Genomic DNA, 26,238 nt, shown 5'->3' with positions numbered 1-26,238 from the left:
TGTATCAAAACCAATTATCCAGCATCTCACCACCTTGTCATTTATCTGGGCTGAGCTCTCAGTTTGCCACAAGTATTGATGCATATCTACACAAAACTTAGAAATGCTCTGAGTTTGTGGATAAGCATTTGGTTTCAGTTATAACATAAGCAAGTTTGTGAAGAACACAAAGACTAAATGATCAAATTAATTTTGAGATTGTGTTGGAAAAAAATTCAATGGAAACATATAAGAATGTTGTTTTTAAAAGTGTTTGTACATTTTTAGGTGTTACAAGCCCTTGAAGAACTGAGATTTTAATAAAGGTTAATAAACTAGATTATAATGAGCAATTGTTATAAGTTTACTCTGTTAAAAAGTTGAGTCATTTTGCAAAGTATGAATCAGATTTATATGAAACTGTTTTACCTGAAATAAAATAAGCCAAATGACCATATTAGTATAGCACTGTCCAGCTGAAACAGTTTTATTGTTTTAAGTTTAAAATACATTTTTTTATATGCGTAAGTCTATTCCGTATGCCAATATGGTGACGTGAGATCTTGGGTTTAAATTATTTCTTCCTGATGTAGGCAGAAGACCATTTATTGTATCTGTTTAAGTGCCTTCATAAAATAATGGATTTTAAATTTAATAAATGAATTTTGTTTATTTGCTGTTTTAAAAATACCTGCAAGGCCTCTTCTGTTGCCATGACAATTCGATTTCCATAAACATGATTTTTTTGTGTGTGAATATCCAACACTCTATTTGCTATGCCATGCTGGGGAAAGGAGATGGCAACTTGACACTGTAGAAATCACTATGTAGAGAGTCCCACATAGTCAGACCTGTTTCACTGACATTGGTCAGGACTAGGTTCTTTATAGTAAGATGAAATAAGCTCTTGCATCAAGGTTTAGGTATTTAGATTCCCTGTAAATGGATTTTTTTTCATGTCTTCTTGCAAATACTGTTTTGGAGTCAGGAAGCTTTATGTTTCCTTACCACTGAAAACTGGTTCCAAGAATCTGAAGACCAGCTGGACCTCCTTGGATCTACATGCACAAAACAGTGTAAGGACATAAAACTCTCCTTGCCCACTCTAGAGCTGCTGTCCTAGCATCAGGGGTCCACAGAGGATTTAGGACTGTGAGAGACTAATAGAGACTAATGGAGACATTTGTGAGGTGTAGCCAGAAAATCCCTTTCTGGCTGTGGGATTGGCATGGTTCCCCATACCTTCCTTCTGTCTTTGTGAAATGATTGCATCAAATCAGACCTGTTTCCAAACTCATTTGCACCAGACTGGTTATCGAGTAATCCGTTGAAAGAGAAACATTGGTTTTTATGTAGTTGGACAATTTAGTTAGTGTGGATTCTCTGGATTGGGCCATTAAGTTATCTCTCAATCTATTTAATTGTGAAAGCGTTTCCAAATCTTCCTGTCTGTATTGCAAGGATGATAATGTTTTTTGCTGCACATCTCTGTTCATTAGCACTGCACCCAACAACCTGTTCAATACCAGAGAAGCCTTAGCAGTGGCTTTAGAAAGCAAATAATAAGTTGAAAAAAAATAGACTCAGCATCACGAGATTTTTTTCCTCCTACTGAAATTTCATTGTGGCTACAGAGAGCTGGTGGGATGGTTTCTTGTCTCATGTAAAAGAGAGAAAAGAGCATAGAAAGTACAATCACTGGCAATTGTGAGTACAGAAATGCTCTCTTGTTTTCTCTTTTAAATCTAGAAGGTAATTTTATACATTGACAACCTGAGTACTTATTTCACTCAGTCCTCTGCTCCTCCCACACATCCCACAAAACCAACATTGAAATCGATTCTCCTGGCACTCCTTTGAAGCTCACTCCCTGAGATGATCTTTTATCTTGTTTACATTAGGCAGCTGTACATTTTTGTGCCTTGAGAGCTAGCCCCTTATGTCATATACTGCCATGGAACGTGAGTGTTCTTTTACAGCCATGCTGCAGAGGTGTAGGGAGCTGCACAAGTGCAAAACAGAGCTACAACCAAGCCATGGGTCTGGAGAGGAGGAAGAGGACTCTGCGTTTAGCCATCAGCCATTCTGTGCCACCAACCCATCTTGATGCAAGTAACTCCTTATGCATAAGGATGCCAGCATGCAAATTCTCATTTCCGTCAGAATTAAGCCTTGGTATTCCTACTTTGGATGGTAGATTTGAGGCAACCTGGTTAAAAAGTAGGATCTGTGTCCTTGTGCTTTGTGCAGCTGAGAGAAGAAACCTGTGGTGGAGCCAGGAATAGAATGTAGACCAAACATTCATTCCCAGGAACCACTCTTGTTCAGTAATGACACAGTGAATCCTTCTTTTACTGAAGCTCTGATGAATAAATGGTAACAGTCTTCCCTTAGTCTTATTGGCACAGGAATAAAAGATTTTTCTTCTGTATATTAGCTAAAATGTGGTATACGTGATACAATTTAAAATCTGGCCCACGTGTGTATATGTTCTGCTCTCACATCGGTGCTTTCAAACCGCCAGATGTTACTTCAGTGCTCATTTACTCTCTGTGTGCCAAGGCAGAACTGGTCAGAGAGGATGTCCCCCTTGTAGTTGCTCTAGGGATTCCAGGTCACAATGCTTGGAGCAACAAACATTTGCAATGGTGCAAAACAGGTGCAACATGTTCCCATTTCAAGGTAAACCACATGTCAGAACCAAGAATCCACAACATGCAGAGCAATGTGATGTTGAGCCTCTAGAACCATTTTGCCTCCCCTTTGCTCAGCATTTTTGCTGTTTCTTCTAACGTGGAGCTGACCCCATGAGGTTGTTCCTGTGAATAAGTAGTGCTTTCTGTAAATAAGAGTTGCAGAATTGAGCTCTCACATTGCACTTAAAACCAGATAAGACTCTTCCTAAGTTGCAATACCAAGTAGGACACCCATTGAGAACTGTATTTCCCGAATTAGCCAGCAACCAAGACTGAAAATCTGAGGCTGTTGCATCACAAAACTTATTCTGCTTTCTGTCTTACAAATATGTTTTTCTTTTAAATATTTATGATACTTCATACACTACTAAATGTTCTTTAGTATATTTTGTAAAAAGAATCATAGAACACTATGTTGGAAGGGACCACATCTGGTCCAACCTTTCATGGCAAAATGCATAGACTGGACAAGATGGCCCAGCCACCCTGTACAGCTGAATCTTTAAAGTGTCCAGTGTTGGAGAACCCACCACTTCCCTGGGGAGACTATTCCAGTGGCTGATTGTTCTCATTGTGAAACATTTCCCTCTTCTGTCTGATTGGAATCTCCCCAGGAGCAACTTGTACTCATTGCCCCTCGTTTTTGCCATGGGATTCCTGATAAAAAAGGAGTCTCCATCTTCCTTACAGCCACCCTTTAAATACCGAAACATGGTGATACCTAAAGGACATGAGACCTTATTCCAGTGCCTGTGATTTAAGTTTCTCCTAAGAAGACCACTGTTTAATGGTGTGAGAAGTGCTGAGTAGGTAGCTGAGCAGTGAAGTGCAGACTACAGTCAAGTCCTGTTGTGATACAGAAATATGAAGGAAGAGCTGTGTCGCACACTTAAACTGTTCGCAGTCCGAATGGAGAAGTCAGAGGAAATAACCTGCTGCAGATTGTCTGGGAAGTTGGTGGCAGAACTGGCAAAAGAATATATATGGACTTCTTGTAATTCAGTGCCTCAGATCATGCAGCTGTGCTTTAGTGGAAACTGGTTCTAGTGAACTATCTCCCAACACTCTTGGACTTCGTGTTTGTCAGGAGTCAAGGTGTTGTCTGGACCATGCATTAATGAAAATGCAATAAATAGGTAGGCTGGACAAGGCACTTTGTAGTTCGGGTGTGCTGGTTACTCCCTCATGTGATCCTGTGATCTGCTTTATGCCTGTGAAAGCTACACACAAGGGGGACTTCAGCATGTTTGAGTTAGTACATGGCAAAAAACCCAAACCCAAACAAGCACAGATGCACTGTGGAGTTGCCATCTGAAAGAGCACTGATTTGTACTTTACTTTGTAAGTTAGAATTAATGGATATTTGAAGTACATAGGCCTCACTGTATTTCTTCTTGTTTACAGCACAATTGTGTGCAAAATGTGACCTTAAAATGTACTGTTTAAAAATATGTTATTTATACAGCTGTGTAGGTGACCATGACACTGTACAGACAATGGAAAAAGAATGGGTCCTGTCCCAGAAGGTTGTGATAGAAATGTAACTGCAAGAGTCAAATCAGAATTAAATCATAATAAAAACACACAGTACTGTGAAATGAAAAGAAAAATTTTTCCTTGAGTTATATGGTTAAAGGCAGAGTTTTAAAGGCACAGTTGGGACTTGTTTCTTAGCAACAGGGCTCATGTGAGCCATGCAAACACTGTCATGTTGGAAAAAGCTACCCTCCAAAAGAAAGGCGATATGAAAGGAGCTAGAAACATCAAATTTAGATGTCTTCCTGCTGTTGCAGGGGCATTTCATCACCATTGCAATGCCTTCAGGCAACGACCAAGATCATTCTGATGAACGATAATGATCAGAACAAAGAACTCATCTTTCTCAACAGGGAAGAATTGCAAAAATAACATTCAAAAATATGTGCATTGGTATTACAGAGATACCATAAACCTTAGTTTAGGTCCTGTCTTCCCTCTATATCCACAAAAACATGGCTATATTCTACACTGAGGGCACAGGAGTCCTGCAGAATGAAGTCCTTACTCTGTTGTACCTCATACTGTATCCGGTACTAGATGTTTCAGAGGAAGATCTGTAGTGAAGAGAGTTGACTACAATAACCTACCTGTAGCAAAAGCTTCTCCTAAAGGAGTTGATTATCTGGCTGATATGCCAAAGATAATTTTTATTAGTATTATTTAGTCAAAAATAGCTTAATGGCAAATGTTCCTTTTATTGGATGTGTTAGATGGGATTCATCTACCTGTGCATCTGAGTTGGTTGCCATTATAATCTATGGGGAGAAATTAGGCACTACCACTGTGTGACTCATCTCTCTCTAAAATAGGTTAAGTGAATCACACCCTCTGGGGGCCTCCATCTCTTTTTTTTTTTCCTCCTGACTGCAAAGGGTAACTGGCTCAGATTGAGACACCTCCCTTGCAGATATCTGAAGTTAGGTCAGATGAAAGCTACCCATTAACTGATTTGCAAAATAAGGCATTTGCTTTAATAGTTTCAAAATACATCAGGTGTTGCCCACACATCTTTCTGGATTCCGTCATGTCCTCACAAGAACTCATAAGTAAGTCTAACCTCCATGCTGTTTCCTAATGCATATACATCTACCCTGTCTCTTATAATTTGCATGTTTTTGAAGCTTAGACCTCCTATTCTTTCTTATGAGTCCTACATAAAAACCTTTACTTTCTGTAATTACTATTATTGCCCTCCCCTGTAGCTCTTTGCTAGCTCTTTTCCAAAGCGTATGTGTTTTGGGTGTTGGTGGCAAGGGTTTGGCAGCAGAAGGCTGCAGAGGAGTGGGGACACCTCTGTGAGACCCGTGCATTGATAGCCCATACTGACTCCTGACAGGAACTGCAGCTTGTGGACATCCCATGCTAGAGCAGATTTATCCTAAAGAACCTGTGGAATGATCAACACCAGACCAGGGGAAAAGCATCAGGAGGAAGGGGTGACACAGAGGAGCTGCTGTGAACTCACCACAACCCCCCCATCCACCCACTGCTCGGAGTTGGGCAGAGGTAGAGGAATCAGGAATAAAGAGTAAAGTTGAAGCTGGGGGCAGAGTGAAAATAAGGGGAGGAGGTGGTGTTTTGGTTTATCTGTTTCTCACTATCCACACCTATTTTAATTGGCAACAAATTTTTCCCCAAGTCTGGTCTGTTTTGCCTTTGACTGTGATTGATAAGCGATCTCGCTGTCTTTATCTCAACCCACGAGCTTTTTCATCTTATTTTCTCCCTCTGTTCTGTGGAAGAGAGGGAGAGGGCAGCTGGGTGGGTATTTGGCAGCCTGCCAAGGTCAACCCACCACAGCATGTCACTGATTTCTGCAAAGCCATTATAACCTCTTCCATAGCATTACTCTTCTAGTACAGTCTAAAGCCTTGTTAGCTTTGCTGACTGTGGAACACCTTGAGCACATGTTGTTCATGGCGATATTTAGATCCCTTCTTTGGAGGATGTGCTGGATGCTCACAATGTGAATTTCTTTATGGACTGTCTGTGGTACAGAAAATATAAGAGAGATCCTTGCATGCTCCGTATCAGTAGCATTGAGAGCTGATATATTTATTAATGAGGCTGACAGATGAGCTCAGATGAATCTTGGGAACTGGCTACAGCCTCTCCTTGCTTTACCCCAGCCAACTAGGATGACACCTGGCAGTAATCTCTGGTTATGATGATTAATGTGACCTTCTCACTCTTCTGACTTCTGGAGCATTGATAACTCCATCAGAAACTTGATTGTGGCAGCTTAAGCAGTAATGGCTGATGTAACAGCATCTGTTCGATGCACTAGCTGGAGATACACCACCTCACATCAAGAGATGGCAGATGAAAACATCTTTTAGTACCCCAGTGCAAAGCCATGGTTAAAGTAAGATAAATTTAAGTTTAGGAAAGCTTTAGTAAGATGTTGCACCAAATCTGCTATGGCACAGACAACGTTCCCCTCTGTTGATTCTGATATGGGTTTATAACCTATACTAAAAAAAGAGATTAATTGTCTGGCAGCTGGTCCTCTTCAGCCTGTAGATTGTTGAATAGTTGCACAGCATAAGCACTTGATAGTTCAGCACTATTGGAGCAGTTCTACTCTCCTTAAGTTGTAAAAAACCCAACACATATCATTGACACTGCTTAAACAGGAGGAAATATAAACTATGACAGCACAGGAAAGTGACTTTTCAGACAAACATTCTTTAATATCCTGTAGGATCTTCATTTTCTGGTTCACACTCATAATCCTAATCTGTATGTTTCAGTTTCACTATAGCCAAAAGCCTTGGAGGGCAGTGAAGCTAAACTAGGAAAACGAGAATTTGATCGAGTAACCTAACAACTCTTTCTCTATGGTCTCAAGCATGATTTAGCCTGGAATTCCTGAATTTCAATGGGAATTAGGTGCTTAAGTGTTTACAAAAGTCCATACTTTACCTTCTCTGCCTTCCTTCTTATGTTCTTCAACAGAAGGAAGAAAACGCTAGCATACCTAATTACATACACATTCACAGGGGCATCATTAGTACTTACGAAATGCTAAGAGAACTAGATGAATGGCTGCTGTTGGTCAGTAAGGACATTAGAAGAGAAGTGACAGTATGTTCAAAATAGAATAAGTAGAAAAATATATGCAGAGCTATTTGCATATGTTAAAAAAAAAATTGAAGGATTATAAATAGTTTAGAACCAGACGTTTGAGAAGGATAAGAACTGTGTTCGTGTTCCCTCCCTGCTGAGCAGTTTGGCTCAGCTGTTCATCTTCACTAACTAGAAAATAGAAAACTCTTTTCCAAAAGACTTGTATTGCCTTAATCCCAGATCTAGAAATGTGATGTTTCACATGGATCCCGTGCATGGTGCAGACTATGCTCATCTTGTCTGATCTGCCACTTGGCTAGCAATGATGAAACTGAACTTTCCCACAGCACCAGGCAGGTTCTGCTTTGTGCAGCCAGCCAACGTGTCAGCAAATACACCGGCACTTTCTTCATAAGGTGTTCTGTGATTTAGGGACTTCCTAGCCCACAAGGTGTAACTGCAGCCCTCTATCACAGTAACCTTTGACTGACCTTTCTTCTATGTGCAATTTGGATCAGTCTTAGTTCAATTAGTAGTGAGGGGAGTTGATCACACTGTCTTGCTCCATCCAATCCCCTTTCCACTCTCCTCCCACCCCAAATCTGGTTTTGCTTTGTCAGATGGGCAAAAAAAAGCTAGTTCCACATGACCCACAGCTACTAGCACATGCGTTAGCTTGAAACATCCTGCTGCCAGCCATACCCTCCCTCAGGAAGGGTGTGGTGGGCTTTGTGCAAAGCATCATTCCAGTTTCCAAACATTCAGCCAAAGACCAAACACATTTGCCTTGTTCCCTCCGAGAGCAGAGACAGAGTTACTGGGGAGCTTAAGCAGCAGTGTTTGTTCTGCCTCTGCAGGAACAGCTGGAGTCTGAGCCTCTTTCTGGAAAGGGCAGGGTGATCTGAGTGCTCACCCCGAAACACTTGAGCTTTCTGCAACAGCCGAGGAGAGTACAGAGCAAGTTGCAAAGGCAAATGCAAAGATTTCTAAAGAGTCCTGGGCTGCCTCTGGTTTCTTGCAGGGGAATAAAGAAAGAACTGCCAGTGGAGCTCTGCAGCCTTGAGATCACTCTGTGCTTAGTGATCCTTCACAAATCATGCACTGAGGGTAGTTTGATGCACCTACACCCCAGGCCCACCCATGATTCTGGTTTTCCTCAGCCCAGACACAAAGCACCCGGTGCTTTTGCTGTGCGCAAAAATTCCGTTTCTACATTCAGCCTTGAAAAAAGAAGGCTTAGGGGAGACCATTTTCCAGTATTTAAAGGGTGGCTATGAGGAAGATGGAGACTCCTTTTTTATAAGGAATCACATGGAAAAATTGAGGGGCAATGGGTACAAGTTACTCCTGGGAAGATTCCAGTTGGACAGAAGAAGGAAATTTTTCACAATGAAAACAAACAGCCACTAGAATAATTTCCCCAGGGAAGTGGTGGATTCTCTAACATTGTACACTTTAAAGATTCAGCTGGAAAGGGTGCTGGGCCATCTTTCCAGATTGTGCATTTTGCCAAGGAAGGTTGTACGAGATGATCCTTGTGGTCCCTTCCAACCTGGTATTCTATGTTTCTATTATACGTGAGGAGTACTTTCTGGGTGAGAACTACGGTGGTCTGCATCACTCTTAGGGACTTCCCATTGAGGAATTTGTTCAGTGGACCTTGACCCTAAACTTTCCATCTTTCCTGCTGTCCTGTCTGCCGACTTGCTCTTGCCTTTCCCTGCAAGGAGCTGCCATAGGACAGTGGTTCCATTTGTAGAGCACAGTATAATCGTTATGGACTTGACATCCTACAGTAAGTCCTTCTGCTTGGACTATTGCACTGCCCCTGTTGGCTTAGTATGTGAGGCAGAGACATGTGCTTTGCTGTGGATGGCTCTGATGTCCCAGAGTGTTGGTGGTCCTGTTCCAGTTTGTCTCCAAGGAAAGTTTAATAAGACACAGCTGCTTTGTGATGTGGTCATAACGCATTGACGTCTTTGGATTTTGCATGGAACAGGCATTTTTTGACTAGAAAATACTAATTGTAAAATTTAAAGTGATTTTTTTGTGCCCGCATCTATTTAAAAAACATTTCTTTGAATGACAATAACAGTCTTCTGCTGTCAGATAGTTCTGTGTAGTACAGTCAGCTAAAAATACATGCTTATGTTTTTTTCATTGCACAGTAAAAGATGGCAGAATAGCTCTAATGTGTCAGATTGTTGCTTTTGTACAACACTGTACTAGAAATTTTGTAAATTGTGAGAGAAGAAAAAATGCTATGTTTTTATCACTAGACTGAGAGAAAATCTGACTATTTTAGATAGAAATGTGGGATTATTTAGTGCTTAAGTGTAGGAAGCTCTAATGACTATAGAAACACACTTTAGGTACCTGTAGGGATTAGCGTAGAAGAATAAGGAATTCCTAAGTAGGAAGAGAACACTGTGGTATGTAGCAGTATATCAATGGTCCGCTTTTTCAGAGGGTGCACAATAGCCCATGCTTTAAGGGGAAGGGGAAAAACATGGACTCACCACAGTTTGTTAGTGAACAGCTTGCTTTCTGCCACTGCTCATTGAATTTGGGCAGGAGAAAGTACAGCTTTCTGTCATTTTGGTGGTTAGAACTACAGCTAATGATGTAAGATAAATATCTGACTCATTCATTAGTCTTTATAAAATTAGAAAAAAAGAAATTACACAATTTAACAGATTTAGCATTTGTAAATTCCTGATATGGATAGGGACATTTCTTCATTACAGAAATAAAATGTTGCAACAAGTTACCTTGTGTCACACAGAAAAATCCTCAATTCAAAGGTAGGGGGTTTATGTTGCAGGGTATTAGTATGTAACTAATAACAGCAACAGATGTTCATCAGCTCTAAAATCTACCTCTAAGAGTAGACAGCATTTGATGTGGTTTGGGAAAGAGAACTGTGGCTGGAGAGTAGGCTATAGTGATTGAAGTGAGTGTAAGGAAAGAAAAACATTGATCTCGTTGATGTGAGAGAGAAAAAGGGATAGTATTTAGGGTGACCTGAACGCGTGGGAAGAGGAGAGGAAGGAATTAAATATATAATTCTTCTCCTTTTTGTTTGCAAGCCTGATTGATGGCGAGGTGGTGGTTGGTGGTGTCACCAGCGAGAAACATTCACTATGCAAGGAGCTAGAGTTTGACATCGCTGTCTTCAAGTTAAGATAAGAGGATTTTCCAGCAGAGATACCAGTAAGACTGGGCAGGATGTGGCAGAAGTGTCTTTCTAAAGAGATGAAGGAGTTGCCCAGAGAGGTGGTAGATGCCCCATGCCTGGAGGCATTCCAGGCCAGGCTGGATGGGGCTCTGAGCAACCTGATCTGGTTGAAGATGTCCTTGCTCATTGCAGGGGGTTCGACTGGATGACCTTTGAAGGACCCTTCCAACACAAACTATGCTATGATTCTATGAAGGGAACAGAAAACAAGTGGAAGGGGATTGCAGAAGCTCAGTCTGTGCCTCTGTGAAATAGGAGGAAAAAATGGCATCATAGAATAAGAAATATCGAGGACACAGTAGGGGAGAAAAAAAGACAGGGAGCCCCCAAGGGGCTCCAGAGCAGCTTCTGAGCCAGAAATACTGCAGGTGGAGCAGAGGTCCTGATACTCACCCAGACTCTTTGCAGACCTTAGTGAGAATGGTTTCAGCACAGAGGACAGAAAGCTCATTTGTAAATGAGCAGAAAATCAAGCTAACATTGCAACATTTACAGGGCACAGGGAGGGAAGAAAGTGGTGAGGGTAGCTGGAGAGACAAGTGGAGCTGCATGACTGACACACCTCTGTTGAGATGGGAGACTCATGAGAGACCTTTTCCTGCAGTGAAATAAAGTGTAGTTCTCACCTTAGTTTCAGCTGTGCCGTCCCATAAACTGAATGCACATCATAGTGTGAATGCTGCTATAGTGAATCCAGGCCAGAAATGAGCTTTAACCACAAGACCTATCAGAAGCTGTGAGGTTTCTGGAGCTGGATGACCAGTCTCCCAGCTGTACAGCTTCTGGGCACGAGGTGAGCCTGGAGACCCTGCCAGGATCACCGGGCACCATGGTCCTGCTCAGCTGGGGAGCAAGAAGAGCAACAACGGCTGCTGTACGGAGCAGAGCCCATTCCTCATACAGCACAACAGACTTGCTAAAAAGCTAGGGAAGTGCATGTATGCATATAGGATAAATTTTCTACAGTTTCTAATTCTGCTCAATTTGCATGGATGCATGCTTGTTAGCCCTGCTCAAGTTTCTGTTTGGATTTGATTCATCAGCCTCACACAGAGCAGCAGGCACATAATGTTTGCCATGGTGTGCTACTATTATTTAAAAGAACTGTCTTTCTGCTGTTTGCACTTCTGAATTGCTGCCAAGATCAGGTTAGACCTGATGAGCCAAATTAATCCCCTGTGTAACTGTGGCAGTGAATGGATTTATGTTGGAGATGAATCTGGGCCTAATATAGATGTATTTTTTGGCAGTAGGAAAAGAACACCAACATAGGAATGAATAAAGGTTAGATGGATGGTTCCTCAGCTTAGCCTGCCCTTTCAAGAAGCTTTTTCCCTTTACACCCACCCCTTCTTTCCAAGGAGATGCGTTCCTTTGCTTTCCCGCAGAGTCTGGAACCAGGGGAGCCATGGAAGATGCAAATGGTGGTTGTTGGTGGGTTGGAGGTTATGGAACTTTTTGAGCTGCTCCAGAGACCCACAGGCTCTTGAGAGAGACAAGAACATAACACCAGTTCCCAAGAAGATATGTCAGGAGTATGGGGATATTCAAGGACTGCAGTACGAGCTCTTTGGGACAGGGAGAATCTTCTGGGACCCACACGTTGCCTGCCACAAGGAGGTCCTGGCCCTGGCTGGCACACAAGTAGCAAGTGTGAATTCCCTTTCCTCTGCAGGGCTGGTATGCCCCAAAACCAGCCCTGTTCAGAAAACACCATGGAACACTAGGTGAGAGCTGACCATAGTGAATTCTGGTTTGTCAAACTGAAGGATGTACAGAAGCAGAGAAGCAACATCTTTGTTTAGGTTGTGAAGTCTTGTGTTGCAATGTCAGGGTTGGTCCCCTGCCCCCAGTCTGATGGCTTCTCAGTAGGGCAGGAAAGGGCATTCAAAAGCCTGATTCTCAGCTACACCCTTAACATTTAGATAAGTGCTTCCAGCAGTCTCGCATAGCAGAGTCGAACCATTTTACTGTTGTCCCTAACCTTATTGTAATCTGTTCAACATGAGAATTATAAAAAAGAATGACATGCAAGATGAAACTATGATAATTTCCAGTTTCTCTTTTTATAACACTTTTCCCTGGTACATCTCACTCCTTATAAATCTTCTCTAACCTCTGAAGAATGGTGTCCTTGAATCATTGAATATTAGAAGTACTACTTTTCATATTTCACTCAGAATAATTACATGCTATATTGTGATGTTGGGAACTCGGTTCTTTGCAGTATCTACAAACAAATGCATGCGCATTTTTATCTAATGCTGACTGGTAGCCCAGATGACAGGTATTGGAAATTATTTGGTAAAGGGAAAAATCTGTCGTGTAATGGAAGTGTAAATTAGATGCTATTTGCTGCAAATTGGGAGTGCAAGAATCCTAGAGATGGAAGTATGCAGGGGCACTCAGATGAAAAGGCCACATGTAAAATTGCACAAGCCCACTTACATGGCTGTGCAGAGGCCTTGCTGGACACATCTCAGCTGGCCAAGAGGCATTAACTGTTTGTGGATAACTCAGCTCCCGAACAGGACCCGGTATTTGTCTATGTTTCTGACCTGCTCAACCAAGCTGTGTTTTTTCCCTTAGCTTTGCTTTCAGACAAAAAAAAAAAAAAAAAAAAAAAAGAAAAAAAAAAAGGACTAGACTCTGCAGAAAATATTATTTTATCCAAGTTGATATTCCTGTAACTCTTAAAGAAGGCACTTCTATATAAAACACTATTTCCCCTTGGTACAAAGGCAGCTTCCCTCAGAGACTGGCTGAGCTGCTTGATCTGAGGATGTAAGTGCTCAGGGGGGACAGTGCCAAAGAGACGGGGCTGTTGTCTTGAAATTCACCTTTTTTGGCATGACCAGTATCTCATAAACATGCTTTCTGCTCAGGTGTACTGATTGCTATGAGAGTAATTGCACTTATGTTTAAGAACCAGAACAGCTCTTCAAAAATAAATTGAAAAATCATGAAGAGCCCTATGTTCAAGAGCTTAGTTGTGTAGTGGCAGAGGGACATGGCTCTGGGAAAAGAACTGAGATAGATCAGCTAAGCCTTGCATAGGGTAGTTAAAGTTACTGAAAATCATACAACAGCTGAAGCTGGAAGAGGCTTCTAGGAGTCATCTAGTCCTTCCTCCAAGTGGGTTAAACTAGAGCAGGTTGCTCATGTCCTTGTCCACCATGTCACGGGCTACTTGCTGATGCAGATATGGTGCAGTAGCCTCCATCATCTCTGCTTTTTCTCCATCCTAAGAAGAAAAATCTTCCTTTTAGAAAACTATGCTAGCTGAGCTGAATTCATTTATCTTGGCTGGTGCTCATATTCACAGAATCTGTAAAGTCACGGGTCACTCCAGCCTGCTCTATTTATGGAGCGTGCACTGGGGTGATGTCAGGCACAAAGTACCACAGTTCACGTCTCTGCTGCCCGCAAAGACTTGCTTGCGTTGGGCTGCCTGGGGCCTGTCCACGGGGAGCCAAAAAGGCTCTGGAAGATTCCAGATCTTCTCATCTCCCCCATAGGAGCAAGACTGTAGAGGGCAGGTCACGCATAGAGGCTCGCTCTGGCTGTTTGCTTCACCTCTACAATTACAATTACTCCTCAACAAAGAGAGTGTGAAGTGGTTGCAGCCCAGCTCTGCGTGGATCCTTGTGCTTCTCATCCACACAGCTCTTCTACAGAATCGGTCATGTTTGGATCTGCTGTTCAGGGATGTTAGTGTGGGAAATTTCAGTTAAAATGGATACAAGTTAAGCTGCAAAAAGTGTTCCCTACAGTTTTGCTGGGTAGAATAAGACAGCTTTATATTCTCTATTAGGTAAACTACCATGAAACAGGATTTTTTTAATTATCTGTCTGAATCATTTGAAGGTACCAAAGCCAAACTTTGAGTGCAAAGCATCATCTCCTAAATATTTCAGATGTCATGTACATGAGTAAACCAGCAACTTTGCAGTGCTTTAGTAGCTCAAGTGCTTTACCCTTAATCTAAGAAGGAATAGTGGTTTTGTGCCTTTTAAAAGCAAGACCTGGTCACTGTTTGACTTACAGTAGCACTGAACAGAACAAGAGGTGCATGAAAGGTGGCAAATTACCTGGGACTAGGACTATCTGAATAGAAAAGGCACTTGAAAGTAGCGGTGTTAACACCTTAATAATTTTACTCCAACACTACAAGAATGAAGTTACAGCTTCAGAATTATTTAGCAAGCAGCTGTAAAGCCAAGCCTCAATTCTCGTCTCCCAATTCATATTCCAGGGTCCCAGGTGCAGCATTATGCCTCCAGGCTGTGCAGTGCAACTCTCTCATGTCCCCTTTAAGTCCCTGCTTGAGACGCTTAGTCTCATAAAATGCATGCATCAAGTTCTATGGATTGAAAAAAACAAAGTCTTTCTGTTAGTCTCCTGCACGCTTATCACTGCAGATCTCTGAACATTTATGTCACAGTTTTGTTTTACATTCCCATACTACTTAAAAGATAGCTTGTACTTTGGAGGCTGACGCACTTTATTACACTTCTATTTCAGCTGCCTTAGTCTGTAGCAAAACCTCTAATTGCTCTGCATCCCCATCTAACTTTCTAATAAGATTAATGCTGTCTTGTGTCTCAGCAGTCCCTAATTAACATGATTTGCCTTCACAGTTAAGGACTCCAGGGTATCAGAGCAAGCTCAGATTCACCGCTCAGTGAATCTTAGAAGTAGTTAATCTATTCTTCCACGAGCAGAGCAAATGCAGTTAGGTAGCTTCAAAGGGCTGAATTAGTTGCAAGGCAGCGATCAGAAAGACAGGAGAGGCAGCAGCGCAGCTGCAGAGCTCACCTTGAGCTCTGGCTGCTTGGCTGGATACAGACAGACAGGGCAGGAGAGACCCGTACTCTGCCCTGTGCCCGCTGCTTTCCTTCTGCTGGATCAGAGCACCCTGAGATGAGCGCTAACGGCACTTAATTAACCTGTGAGAGGGCAGAGGCAGCAGAACAAGTGAGCATTTGATCTGGCTGCACCTGCTAAATCACTGAGTGTCCTTCTGAGCCCTGACACCGGTGTGGAAGCTGAGACTGGAGCATCATGCCTGCCCACCTTCTGTGCCTGATGAGAAACAGCTTTCTCTGGTACAGGCAATTAAGAATAAATTTCAGTTCATCACTGTATAATTGGCTAGAGCCTTTGTGGAAGCTCTTGAGAATCCATGGCCTTTTCCTCATTATTTTTCCACTCTTACGCATCTCTTATTTCTAGGGGCTTTAGGAACTGGAGTTACCCAGAAAGCCAAAAATCTTTCCTTACAGGTTTAATGATGACTCTGAAACAAGGAGTCTCTCTGGAGATTCAGCTCTTGAAGTTTCCAGGTTTGTAAAGTCTGGATGAAAAGCCTCAGTCAAATTATTTCAATAACAGCAGCACAAAATGGAATGGCTCAAAGTCCATTTCTGTATGTACCTCAAGAAAGCAGAAAACGGATTTCTAGAGGTGCTTGAGAATCGTGAATTAAGATCATAGGCTTAAAAATAAGAGTTATTTTAGTGGAAGGTTGTTCCTCTCTCCTTGGTTCCTCTGTCACTTGGATCCTGAGCTCCTGCAGCGGGTGGGTGCAGAGCAGCCTGGGACTGGGAGAGCTGTGGCAAAGCACCCAAACTGGTGTTGCTGGGTAGCTGGTGGGAGGAGAGGGCAGTGCAAGGTGGAATAAGCACCTGGTTTGATAGTAGGCAGCACGAATGCAGAAAGTTCTACATGGCAAGAGACAGCAGAGAGAAAACAGCAAGTAGAGCTGTTTCCATGAAACAGAGCTTTTGAGTTGCTAATAAAATTACAGAGCAGCAGGAATGCATCCACTTATGGCAGATGAGCTTATAGCAAATTGTCCAATGCTGTAAACTGTGGCCATGCCTTTTGTTCTCCATTTTCTTTGTTGTTATAATTGGAAGCCAATTGCATTATTTCTCTCGATGCTGGCATACTTAATAAGGATGCAAATTAATTAAAATTCTCTCCTCATTCCATTAACAAAGAAAACAAAAGCAAGCATCGAGCAGAAGCAAGGTTGCAGCATCTCAGTTATTTTCACAGCAGTACCCCTGTCTAGCAGCAGAACCAGGGACATGTCATTTAGCCTCCCTGGCCCTTTGATCCCTGTCTAACGTGCAGACAGCCTGCGGTCTCCTTCATAGCAAGTATCTACCTTACAAAGTGCAGAGAGCTACTGAGGAACCATATTAGCATTAAGCAAGCCAGTCTAGCTATGGAGAAGGAGCAAGCCAGGTGAGTTTATGTAGAGCTCAAGCTGCTAGACTGCTCATTGTGCCTGAAGGATGACTTCTTTACATCCAACAGAGCATCTCTCTGTACCACCACAGTCAGCAGCACAGGTGTGGTGAGTAGCTATGGTGTGACATGGACAGCCAGGGATTCTCAGGTGACCCAAACAGGAGCCAGAACAGGTTGGGAAGGAAGATGACTTAGTGACATACTACTATTACATCAGGAAGAAGCTGGGAGTAAGCAACAGATTGCTGTTGTGTTCAGAGAGTTGCCCTGAGTATCAGCTAAGACTGGCAAATAATTTCTGCCTATAGCATATTATTTTGGAAATATGGCAAAAGATTATACTTCTGGTGTAGATGGCCTTATCTTAAGCAATTAGTTTTCTGTGACCACAGGTATCGTTTGGTGCACCCTCCCCGTATCTGGGTTTCTGTGTAGTACTTTCCGCCCTCCCTTTTTTACTTTTGAGAAATTACGAATTTTCCTCAGTGTTTCATACTACTGTAAAGCGTGATGCAAAATGTCAACGGCAGTTCTGGGACTTCATCTTTTATATAAAAGAGGAAAAAATTAGTTTGCAAGTCAGGCAGGTACAACTTGGAAAAAATAATTCAGCAGCAGCAAGTCCTGGCAGAAGTCCGAGGTCTGCTCCACCACTGTGGATTACACAGTCAGGCCCCACATCTCTCTTCTGTAGAAGTCCTCCAACCTCAAATACTCCCAAACACACCCTTAATTTTCAGCATCAAGTCAAGAGAATTAAACCATAAGACTGCATTGGAAAACTTCACCCAAGGATTGTGGAATGTCTGTCAGTGGAACAAGCTGTACCGCAATCTCACTATTCATGGGTGGCTGCTTTTAAGCGTTCAAAACATTGCAGTGCAGTAAAAATAATGCCCATGGCTTCGTGTATAATTAAAGCTTTGGTAAGTCACTTCACTGTCATGCAGCACCCCCCCAATGTAATCTAAGATTTTGCTGTGTATTTTTAGCCTTGGAAGTCTGTGAAAGTTTGTTGTAGTCAAGGTTTGAAGTTCGTGTTAAAAAACTCCACATTTTCAGAACGAGTTAACTTTTCCTAAAGCACCGAATATGAGAAAAATCTCATTTTTGATGCAAAGGCAGTGCTATCTTACTTGCACGTGGGCTGCCTTCTGTAGATGCTGCATAAACACTGTCAAGTCTGTTCTGACCACATGACACAAACCTATTAGTAACAAACAGATGCAGAGCTCAGTGCCAGAGCTACAGCAACTGTGATCAGTCACGGGCATATAACGCTTTGGGACATGCTGGACATTCTTCATGTATGCAGGGAAAACAGAAAGCTAATCTTATATACATCCCACCTTCTGCAGACTTGGGAACTGGAATAAATCCTGTGGAGACAAGAAACGCAGACACCAGCTCTTGCTTGTCAAGTAACTGTATATTTTTGTTCATGGTGAGGCCAAAAGGCCCGGACAGAGCCAGAATTCACTTTGAATGTTCTTCTGATATGGACGGGGAAAAAAATAAAAACAACATGCTGGCAGAAGCTAAACAAAAGCATTTTTAATAGCAGGCCATGGATGAAAATTCACGAGCTACTCTCCATGGCAACATTGAGGTTCTGTCACATTTGCTGCCTCCACTCTCTCCTCCTTCCCTTTTTCTTCTTCCTCTCTTACCCTTCAGTTCCCGCTGTTCCTGCCCAGGTCCTGCCCACACTGCTGTCCACAAGACCTGGCATTTGCTGACAATCACTTTGCTGCCAGGTGGCTGCACGTCATCGATGTTCTCCCCTTGCAGCAGTGCTTGCTACTCCTGGCCTCTGCGCAGGGGATTCAGACTTCTTTCTTATTCCAAGAGGTGATGCCTGGGACCAAGCAAGCCTCCTGTTTTCTAAGCTGTCCACTGCTCCTGCTCTTCTTCCTCCTCAAATTGTTAAAGCCACTGACCTGCCCTATGCCCCTTGGCAGGGGTAGGCTTTAGCCTTTGCAGATACTGGGAAGAGGAAGAAAGCTTGCCAATGGCCATTTAGTCACATTTTAGCCTAAAACCCAAGCTTTTAACATGCTGTTCTAAACTACGTTTATTTCTAGAAGAAAATCAGGTACTTGCACTGAGTCCTGTCTTACTTCCATGGCCGAAATGAACTGCAAGGGAAAGGACATAGGGAATGCCAACGACAGAGTGCATGTTCTCTTGGCTGGGACACCTAATCCTTGCTGGTGCTGCAGCCTTGTGTTGTGGTCTTGCCATATCTTTGTTCTTGATATTTCAAAAGAAACAAGTCAAGCACCCACTAACAGGTGAGGAATTGCTGTGTAAATGCCAGCGTCCATACCCTGGACTAAGCACTGGCCCCAACCCCTATCCTGAATTCTTCAGCACTCACAAGCTCCTCAATGCAAAAAGGCCACAGGCACTTCAGCTGGGAGTGCAGCTGTAGTTGTGTGCACTGATTTTTGGAGGAGGCTGAATGGCAAGTGGTGTGATGTCTTCTGTTGCTTGCTTTGAATGTCTCTGAGGAAACTGGGTGGGAAAATGCCTCGTGACAAAGAACATCTTGCCACAGAGCCAGGCACTGGAGAGTGGTTAGCTTTCTCAGGAGGACACCTTCCAGCCTCTGCACCTCCGCTTTTGCTGCAAACCAGAGAGGTTTGCAATCGCAGCTCTCTGAGGAGGCCATGAGAAGAAGAGGTGTGGTGGGACCCTGACAAGAGCACTGCACTTGCAAACTACAAGAGCCACAGTAGTTCATGTGCAGATACATCAAATTCTCTTCTGGACCAGCCTTTTCTGTTCAGATTGTTGCAGCAAGCTTGGAAAGCAAGCACTCTTATCTCAGAGGGTTTAGGTGATACACCTGTGCTGGCAGGTTCTCTCAGATTCAGCCTAAGCCCCACTGAGTTCCAGTGAGGGGGAGGCTGGGGACACTGGTGAGGACTCACACTAACCTGAATACTTCCAAGGAGATTTTAACTGATGTCTGTTCTCTTAGAGACAGAAACAATTCTCTGCCTTAGGAAACTTAAGCAGATAGCCAGCCTGAGCTGCCTTATTTACTCACAGTGCTATAGGGGAACATCTTAACCTCCAGGCTTCTAGGAAGAGAAACGAGTGTTTTCTAGCCTCTCTTCTGCCCCAGGCTTTTGTGGGGTAGAGACCATGACCACGAACAGCTGTTCCACATGCTGCCCCTGACTGCAGTAATTTGGGTTTCTGCTGTTCCTTCACCTGTAAAAGGGCAGTTCATTAGATGAGATTTCCTTGCAGCAAAGATGCTTTCTGTTGTGAAGTTTCAGATATCTGGTAGTCAATAGGAAGCCCACTAATTAAAAAGTTATCCATGTGCTCAGATTACTTATACTGTGGCCATCAGTGTCTTGTCTCGCTCTGGTTTGCACCCTGACTCCAACCAGGCTCCCACTTTTGATGTTTCCGGGAAGGTGCCACTGGAAGTTTGCTCACAGCCAGGTCCTGCACACGAAACATGCTGAGCTCTGTGTCTGGCTGAAACTCCTGCAGAAGTGCCCAGGACAGGTTTTCTTGCAAAAATGTGAGAGAAAAACTTCTCTCATGCAGCTTAAGATATTCCATGACACAGTTGTTGCTGCACTCAGCACAGAGGAGACTGTGCTCAGGACAGGCCATGGGCTGGACCTCATGTCTTCTTCCACCATGGATGAGTGACCCAAGCAGTAGTAAACCAGGAGAACTCTCTCCAAGGTGTAGTTTTTTCTCTAAGAGGAAAAAAACAAATTATTCTTTTCTCATACTATTTTGGTGTACTCTGTGAGGCCAGGAACCAGCAGGTGATGCTCTTGGGAAGGCTATGGCTGCCAGGGTACCAGCATACACTGGAGACAGGACTTTATCCTGAATGACAGGAGAGAAATGGCAAAAACCCCTCCTTTGTCTCTCCCTTTACAGTGTTGTCCTACAGATAACACATCCCCTTCGTGTTCTATGGATTAAACTGTTGAAAACAAGAAGCCTTCCATATTTACTGGTGCAATTGAAAAATACTCCAGTCCTGCTGGCAGCAAAAGCAAACACAGGCCCACAGAGACTTTCTTCCCTTGCTGAAAACAGCATGCAGTGCCCTGGCTGGCTGACACTGCCACAAGTGAGACGAGATGAGTTGAAAGAGCAAGGTTGGCTTCCCATCCCACCCCATCCCATCGCATCCAAACCTCACTGCACATGGCCTCTTCATCCTCTGCCCCACAGCTGCCCCAGGAGGACAAACCTCAGCCGCCCCCAACCCTCCACCCAGCCCCAGACACCTCCTGGCTCTGATGCCAGGTGAGGCTGAATGAACAGACTCATTAGGTAACATTGGACATCTCTCCACCACCTCCACTCTGTCCCCAAAGAGGTTGTATTGGTTCATGATTTAAAATAATCCCAGATTTTACTGTGTTTGGGGTATTTTTCATTGGGAAGATAGAAGAAATGCTTGATATAATTTACGTATGCTGGCATACCTGTGGGAGCTTTTAGTCTACATCTGCTTGCAGAGTTAGTAGTCTGTGTTTGCTGGTTACACTCACAACCTCAGACCTTTTTGGACAGATGATTTATTTGGCCAGCATCATCCCAGCTGCAGTTTGCATACCAATTTTATGATTTGTAGACGATAGATTTTCAAGTGTTTGAGTGCTTGGACAGGAAGAGAAATGGTTCAGTGCCCCAGCTCTGATGCAGCCAGCCGGTATCAGCAGTTACAGCTTGCTTGTCTTCCTCCTCTCCACCTCTCTGCTTCCAGATGCAAACGCTTCCATATTCGGCAATGTGTAACTACGGTGGTGTCTTAAGGGAAAAACATCTACCTTGGCAAATGCATTTAAGACTCTTTCTTCTGCTTCACTTTTTAAAGCGTATGCGGACAAGAAGAAAAATATTTCCATCTTCTGTCTGCTGGCATGTTTCAAGTCTTGTATTTAAAAATGCCTACAACCTCGCAAAGATCAGCTAATCACAATTACTAGAGAAAATGCACTGGCATTGGAAAATGAATTGGCTCCCATGACTGAGCAAGTGCCTTGAAGAGGGAATCAGAAGCCCAAGTTCATGAGGTTTTAATCCTAGTTTCTGTATCAATTTCCTGTCCAGAGAGGGACACTTAACTGCTCTGTCTGCTGTATTCCCTTCTGAATGGCACTAGACTTTAGCTTAGTCACTGTGGTGTTTGGGGGATTAATTAGCTAATTCAGCATCTCACTCTAATGATGTAGAAATCTTAAAAGCTTCACTGGAAGGATTTGAAGCTGTATCTTAAGAATTATTGCTCATTTATGACCTTTTTTTGTAACAGATTTTGGAAGAGTGAAAGGTAAGGAGGCAGAAGAAGATTTTCATTTTAAAGAGAGACATGCACTTCCATTTGGCAAGATTTCACATCCTGATGGAAAAATGTAAACACCCAGTTTCTGATCTTGCCTCAATCCATATTTAATCTCAGAGAGTGTTGTGGTGTAACTTTGCAGAGAACAGTTTTAGGAAGCACAAGGGAATATTCCAGGCTTCCTTCTGCCTTGGAGACACTATAAAGGAAGAAAAAGCTAGGTGAAGTGGGGCAGAGATTTCACATAATCCCACAAAGAGGTCACAAAAGACATGAAAAACAAAGCCACAGAGCAAAAGACAGCATGTCTTTTAACAGGCAGTGGGGAGAATTATACAACATCCTTTGGGATTAAAATTATTTCCCCTTTTCCTCTGTGCAGACCCTTTGGCTTTGGTGGACAAGGAGGTGAAACCCTGCCTGGGAAAGCTGAACAGTCCAAGTACAAAGCCTGGGGGGGCATTTCTCACCTGGGTGAAGATGCTGCTTGCAATGCTCTGCCGTAGGGCTGCTTCCCACCCCCCAGCAGCCCTTGCCTGCCCCCTCGCCCTCCTGCTGCTCCGCGTGCGGCAAAGGGAGCGGGTCGGAGGACAAAATTGGATCCAGCCAGCGGCAGGAGGACGAGCAGGGCTTTAGGAGCTGATGGAATGTTAGGAAGATGCTGGAGTTGAAGCCTGCAGAGGATGGTGAGATTAAAAATAGGCTGTACCCAGCCTTCCTCAGCATTTCAGCATCTTAACTGTGTGTTCTCCTCGTGACCCACTGAAGAAGAGGCAGCAATGGAAAATCAGACTAGACATGAGGAAATAATTTTTTACAATGAGGGTGGTGAAACACTGGCCCAGGTTGCCCAGAGGGATGGTAGATGCCCCATCCCTGGAGACATTCAAGGCCAGGCTGGACGGGGCTCTGAGCAACCTGATCTGGTTGAAGGTGTCCCTGCTCATTGCAGGGGGTTGGACTGGATGTCCTTTGGAGGTCCCTTCCAACCCAGACTGTTCTATGATTCTATGATATTATCTCTTATACCACCCTGGCAGCTTGGGATGAAATGGTATTTTGCTCCCAACCCAGATCTTTTTGCTCTTTCTCTGGTGAGGTCTTCTGGAAGGGTGTAAACTGAGTATTTTCTCCCCATCTTCAGTCAAGCCAAGGGATTCCCTCCTTCCCCTGAGTTCAACAGGGCACTCATGCATTGAAGATGAGCTCATTCATTCACATCTTACAGGGCATTTGCAGGCTTCCACACTTTGATAGGAAAAAGGGCAATTTCTGTAGAGACCACTGGAAAACATGCTGCAAGGTTTTTAATTCAAGATGTTAATTAAAGAAAACATTTCACAAAACTACATTATCCAGTACAATCCGCATGACACCTTTGTATGTAGCTTAGCAATGCTATATTAAAACAAAAACAAAAAACCACCTGTGGACACAAGACACAGGACATCAGCTGTGAATAAATGATCAGGCTTGTCCAATGTGGCAAATTCAGGGAGAATAATTGTAAAGGCTGCTGTGGTGTAGTTGTTTGTTTGTTTGTTTGTTGGTTGGTTGGTTGGTTGATTTGGTTGGGGGCTTTTTTGGTTTTGTTTATTTTGTTTTTTTCCCCAGCTTTCATACATCAATTAGATCTGTCATCTGAATTGTTTTGGGAAATCCGAAGGGTGTTTGCACATTTTGGTCTGAAGTAGAGTCCAGGGCTGCAACACCAGATCACCTGGTTCCAGCACTGGTTTAGCTGCTTCTGCTTTGTTAAAACATGCTCTCAAGTAACAGTTTGTGAGTGGGTAAAATGTTGTGCAAAGATACAGTGCCTCTTAACACCCCTTTTTTGTGTGTTCCCCCTCTAGAGCAACACTGGTGAAGGGTAACAGACTGCCAAACATGCCAGAGCCCTGCAGCTTTCTAAAACCAGTCCTACTCTGAGTGCAATTTTCCCTTTTACAGCTTCTGTGGAGCAAATATTTTCCCTAAGAGAGAGCCACCAGCCAGAAAAAAGGTAGACTGGTATTTCCACAGTCACACAGCCCTCCCTTGTGAACTGCCTGCAGTGCATAAAGTAGTTACTGTTGGGTTGGGGTGAAGGGGCCAAAACCCAAAAAGTGTTTCTTCTGTCCTGGTTTTCAAGTATACGTATCAGTGCAATTCAATGGTAGACAGGAGTACGTTGGAGTGAGATATGGCTGTGCCTCCATTTGTCCCCTCGTGAAGAGCTTCCAGCTTTTCAGCATCGCAGTGGGAGCACAAGGAGTGGGGTGCCGTGAGAACGGGGCCTAATGGAAGGAATTTGGCACAAAGCTGTGTCTTTCACTGTACATTTTGTTGCTCCTCTCTCCCTAGGAACGTTTGTATCTGCTTTCACCGTGCTGTGTGGAGCCCGGACCGACCTCCCTGACCGGCACATGTGTTGTGTCTTCTGGCTGAACATCGCTGCTGCTCTCATTCAGATCCTGACGGCCATCGTGATGGTTGGCTGGATTATGAGTATATTTTGGGGGATGGACATGGTCATTCTCGCAAGTAAGTACAATGCACTCACCCCCCCGGCTTCTCCCCTCTGTGGCCACATTGCTGGGTCCCAGCTCACACCCCTGCAAAACATCGAACTGTGCTCTAGGGACAAAGAGCCGCAGGACAGGCTCTGCAAGTCCATCAGAAACACAGTAGACAGAGGAAGTGCTGGGACACAATTGGGATGGGCCCTGTGACACAGATGGAAGAGTCTCCCTTCTCACCATATGGGTTAGGATCTTCCTTTGCCCTTTATAAGATGAAAAGTGGGAAGGGGTGAGGCCCTCCCGCACATCGAACTCTGCTGTCTGGAGCCCTTTCTGCCCTGGTTCCATCCGTGTGTGTGTGTTGGAACGAGAAGGCCCTTTCTGCCTCACAACTCTGCATCTCTCTGGTTAGCAAGACATTCCCCTGGGGCTGGTTCTGCTCCCACAGAGCACACGGGGCCAGCTGTCCCCAGAAGAGCCCAAGGGACCTCCTGGACCCTCCTTCCTCCCCAGAATACATTTACCTAAAGGCTTTTTTCATGTTTCACCAAGTTCTTAGGCTGAACAGAACTGTTTAGCTACTCCTAGAAGGATTTCCCCTAAACCCTTTAAAGAGGCTCTGAAACATTAGTTTAGGGGAAGGAGAGAGAAATCCTTTTTTAAACGTATTAATACATAATTTAGATCACTCAGTCAACTAGGTATTACTGATCTAGAATACAAGCTCTGTAAACTTTATCTGCTCAAGACTTTTACTGGTGCAAAAAGGAGTATGATTTTGCACCTCTACCATATTGCAGAGAATAAAAGTGACAGCCTCACCTTGCAACTCATGCTGTTGATTGCATCTGCGAGACCTCACTCCCTTTCCAAAGGCTGGGAGAGGCTGGTGGGCATGGTCCTGAACCAGACAGATCTGAGACCTGACCAGCAGCTTTTGCCTGTTGGTTTGAAGGGGCTCCACTTCATCATTTCTGCTGGTGACATCTGTGCCTGCATGACAGAGGAGGAGAGAGGATCTCAGGAAATTGCCAGGCATCCGCCTGAAGATTAAATGGATGAAACTAAAAAAAAACCAAACCCAGTAGGAAACTAGTGCACGTCTTCAGCCTCCAAACTCAGGGGTAAAACCCTCTCACCAAGCCACCTACTAATTTCTGAGTCAGCTTCAATTTACAGGCTGAGCTAAGGGCAATCCCCACGCAGAGCAAATGATAGATATTAAAAACCTTAACATAAGTGAGGCAAAAGGCTTTCCTCAGGATGAAGGCAATACTGCTCTTTATTTTTTTTTCCCTGCAAACCACCTGCCAAATTGCATCTCAGGCGTACCTGTACATCAGGTGTAGCTCAAGGTATTTCTGAGGATAAATTGTGAATCAGTGTACATCTGTGATGTGTCTTTAAGAACCTGCCCAATTTGTGTGTAATCCCATAATTACGTGTTCATAACCATACGCTCTTCTGCTATTCCTCTGCTGGACAGGCTGCTCTGGCAGGACTCAGTTCTGCAGCTGTGGGGAGGGGCAGGAAAACATCTATTCAGATAAAACATCTGTCCCAATAAAAGAGCTACAGCTGAAACCATGACTTGCTTTTCTCCATAGTCCTGTTCATGTA

General features: G+C 43.6%; 1 protein-coding gene across 3 annotated transcripts in view; it reads left to right on the top strand.

The window, feature by feature from the left end:
* STUM (stum, mechanosensory transduction mediator homolog) overlaps nucleotides 1–26,238 on the top strand; it is a 51,033-nt gene that overhangs the window by 10,094 nt on the left and 14,701 nt on the right. For all 3 annotated transcript variants that reach the window (XM_065833625.2, XM_065833626.2, XM_071805942.1), the window contains exon 2: nucleotides 24,461–24,640. In XM_065833625.2, the coding sequence (XP_065689697.1) occupies nucleotides 24,461–24,640 (180 nt within the window). The remainder of the gene's footprint in view (nucleotides 1–24,460; nucleotides 24,641–26,238) is intronic.

The sequence above is a fragment of the Patagioenas fasciata genome, chromosome 3 (genome assembly GCF_037038585.1).
Source record: "Patagioenas fasciata isolate bPatFas1 chromosome 3, bPatFas1.hap1, whole genome shotgun sequence".
Classification (NCBI taxonomy): domain Eukaryota; kingdom Metazoa; phylum Chordata; class Aves; order Columbiformes; family Columbidae; genus Patagioenas; species Patagioenas fasciata.
Note: the sequence above shows the minus strand (reverse complement) of the source record. Positions and strands in the feature narration are given on the sequence as shown.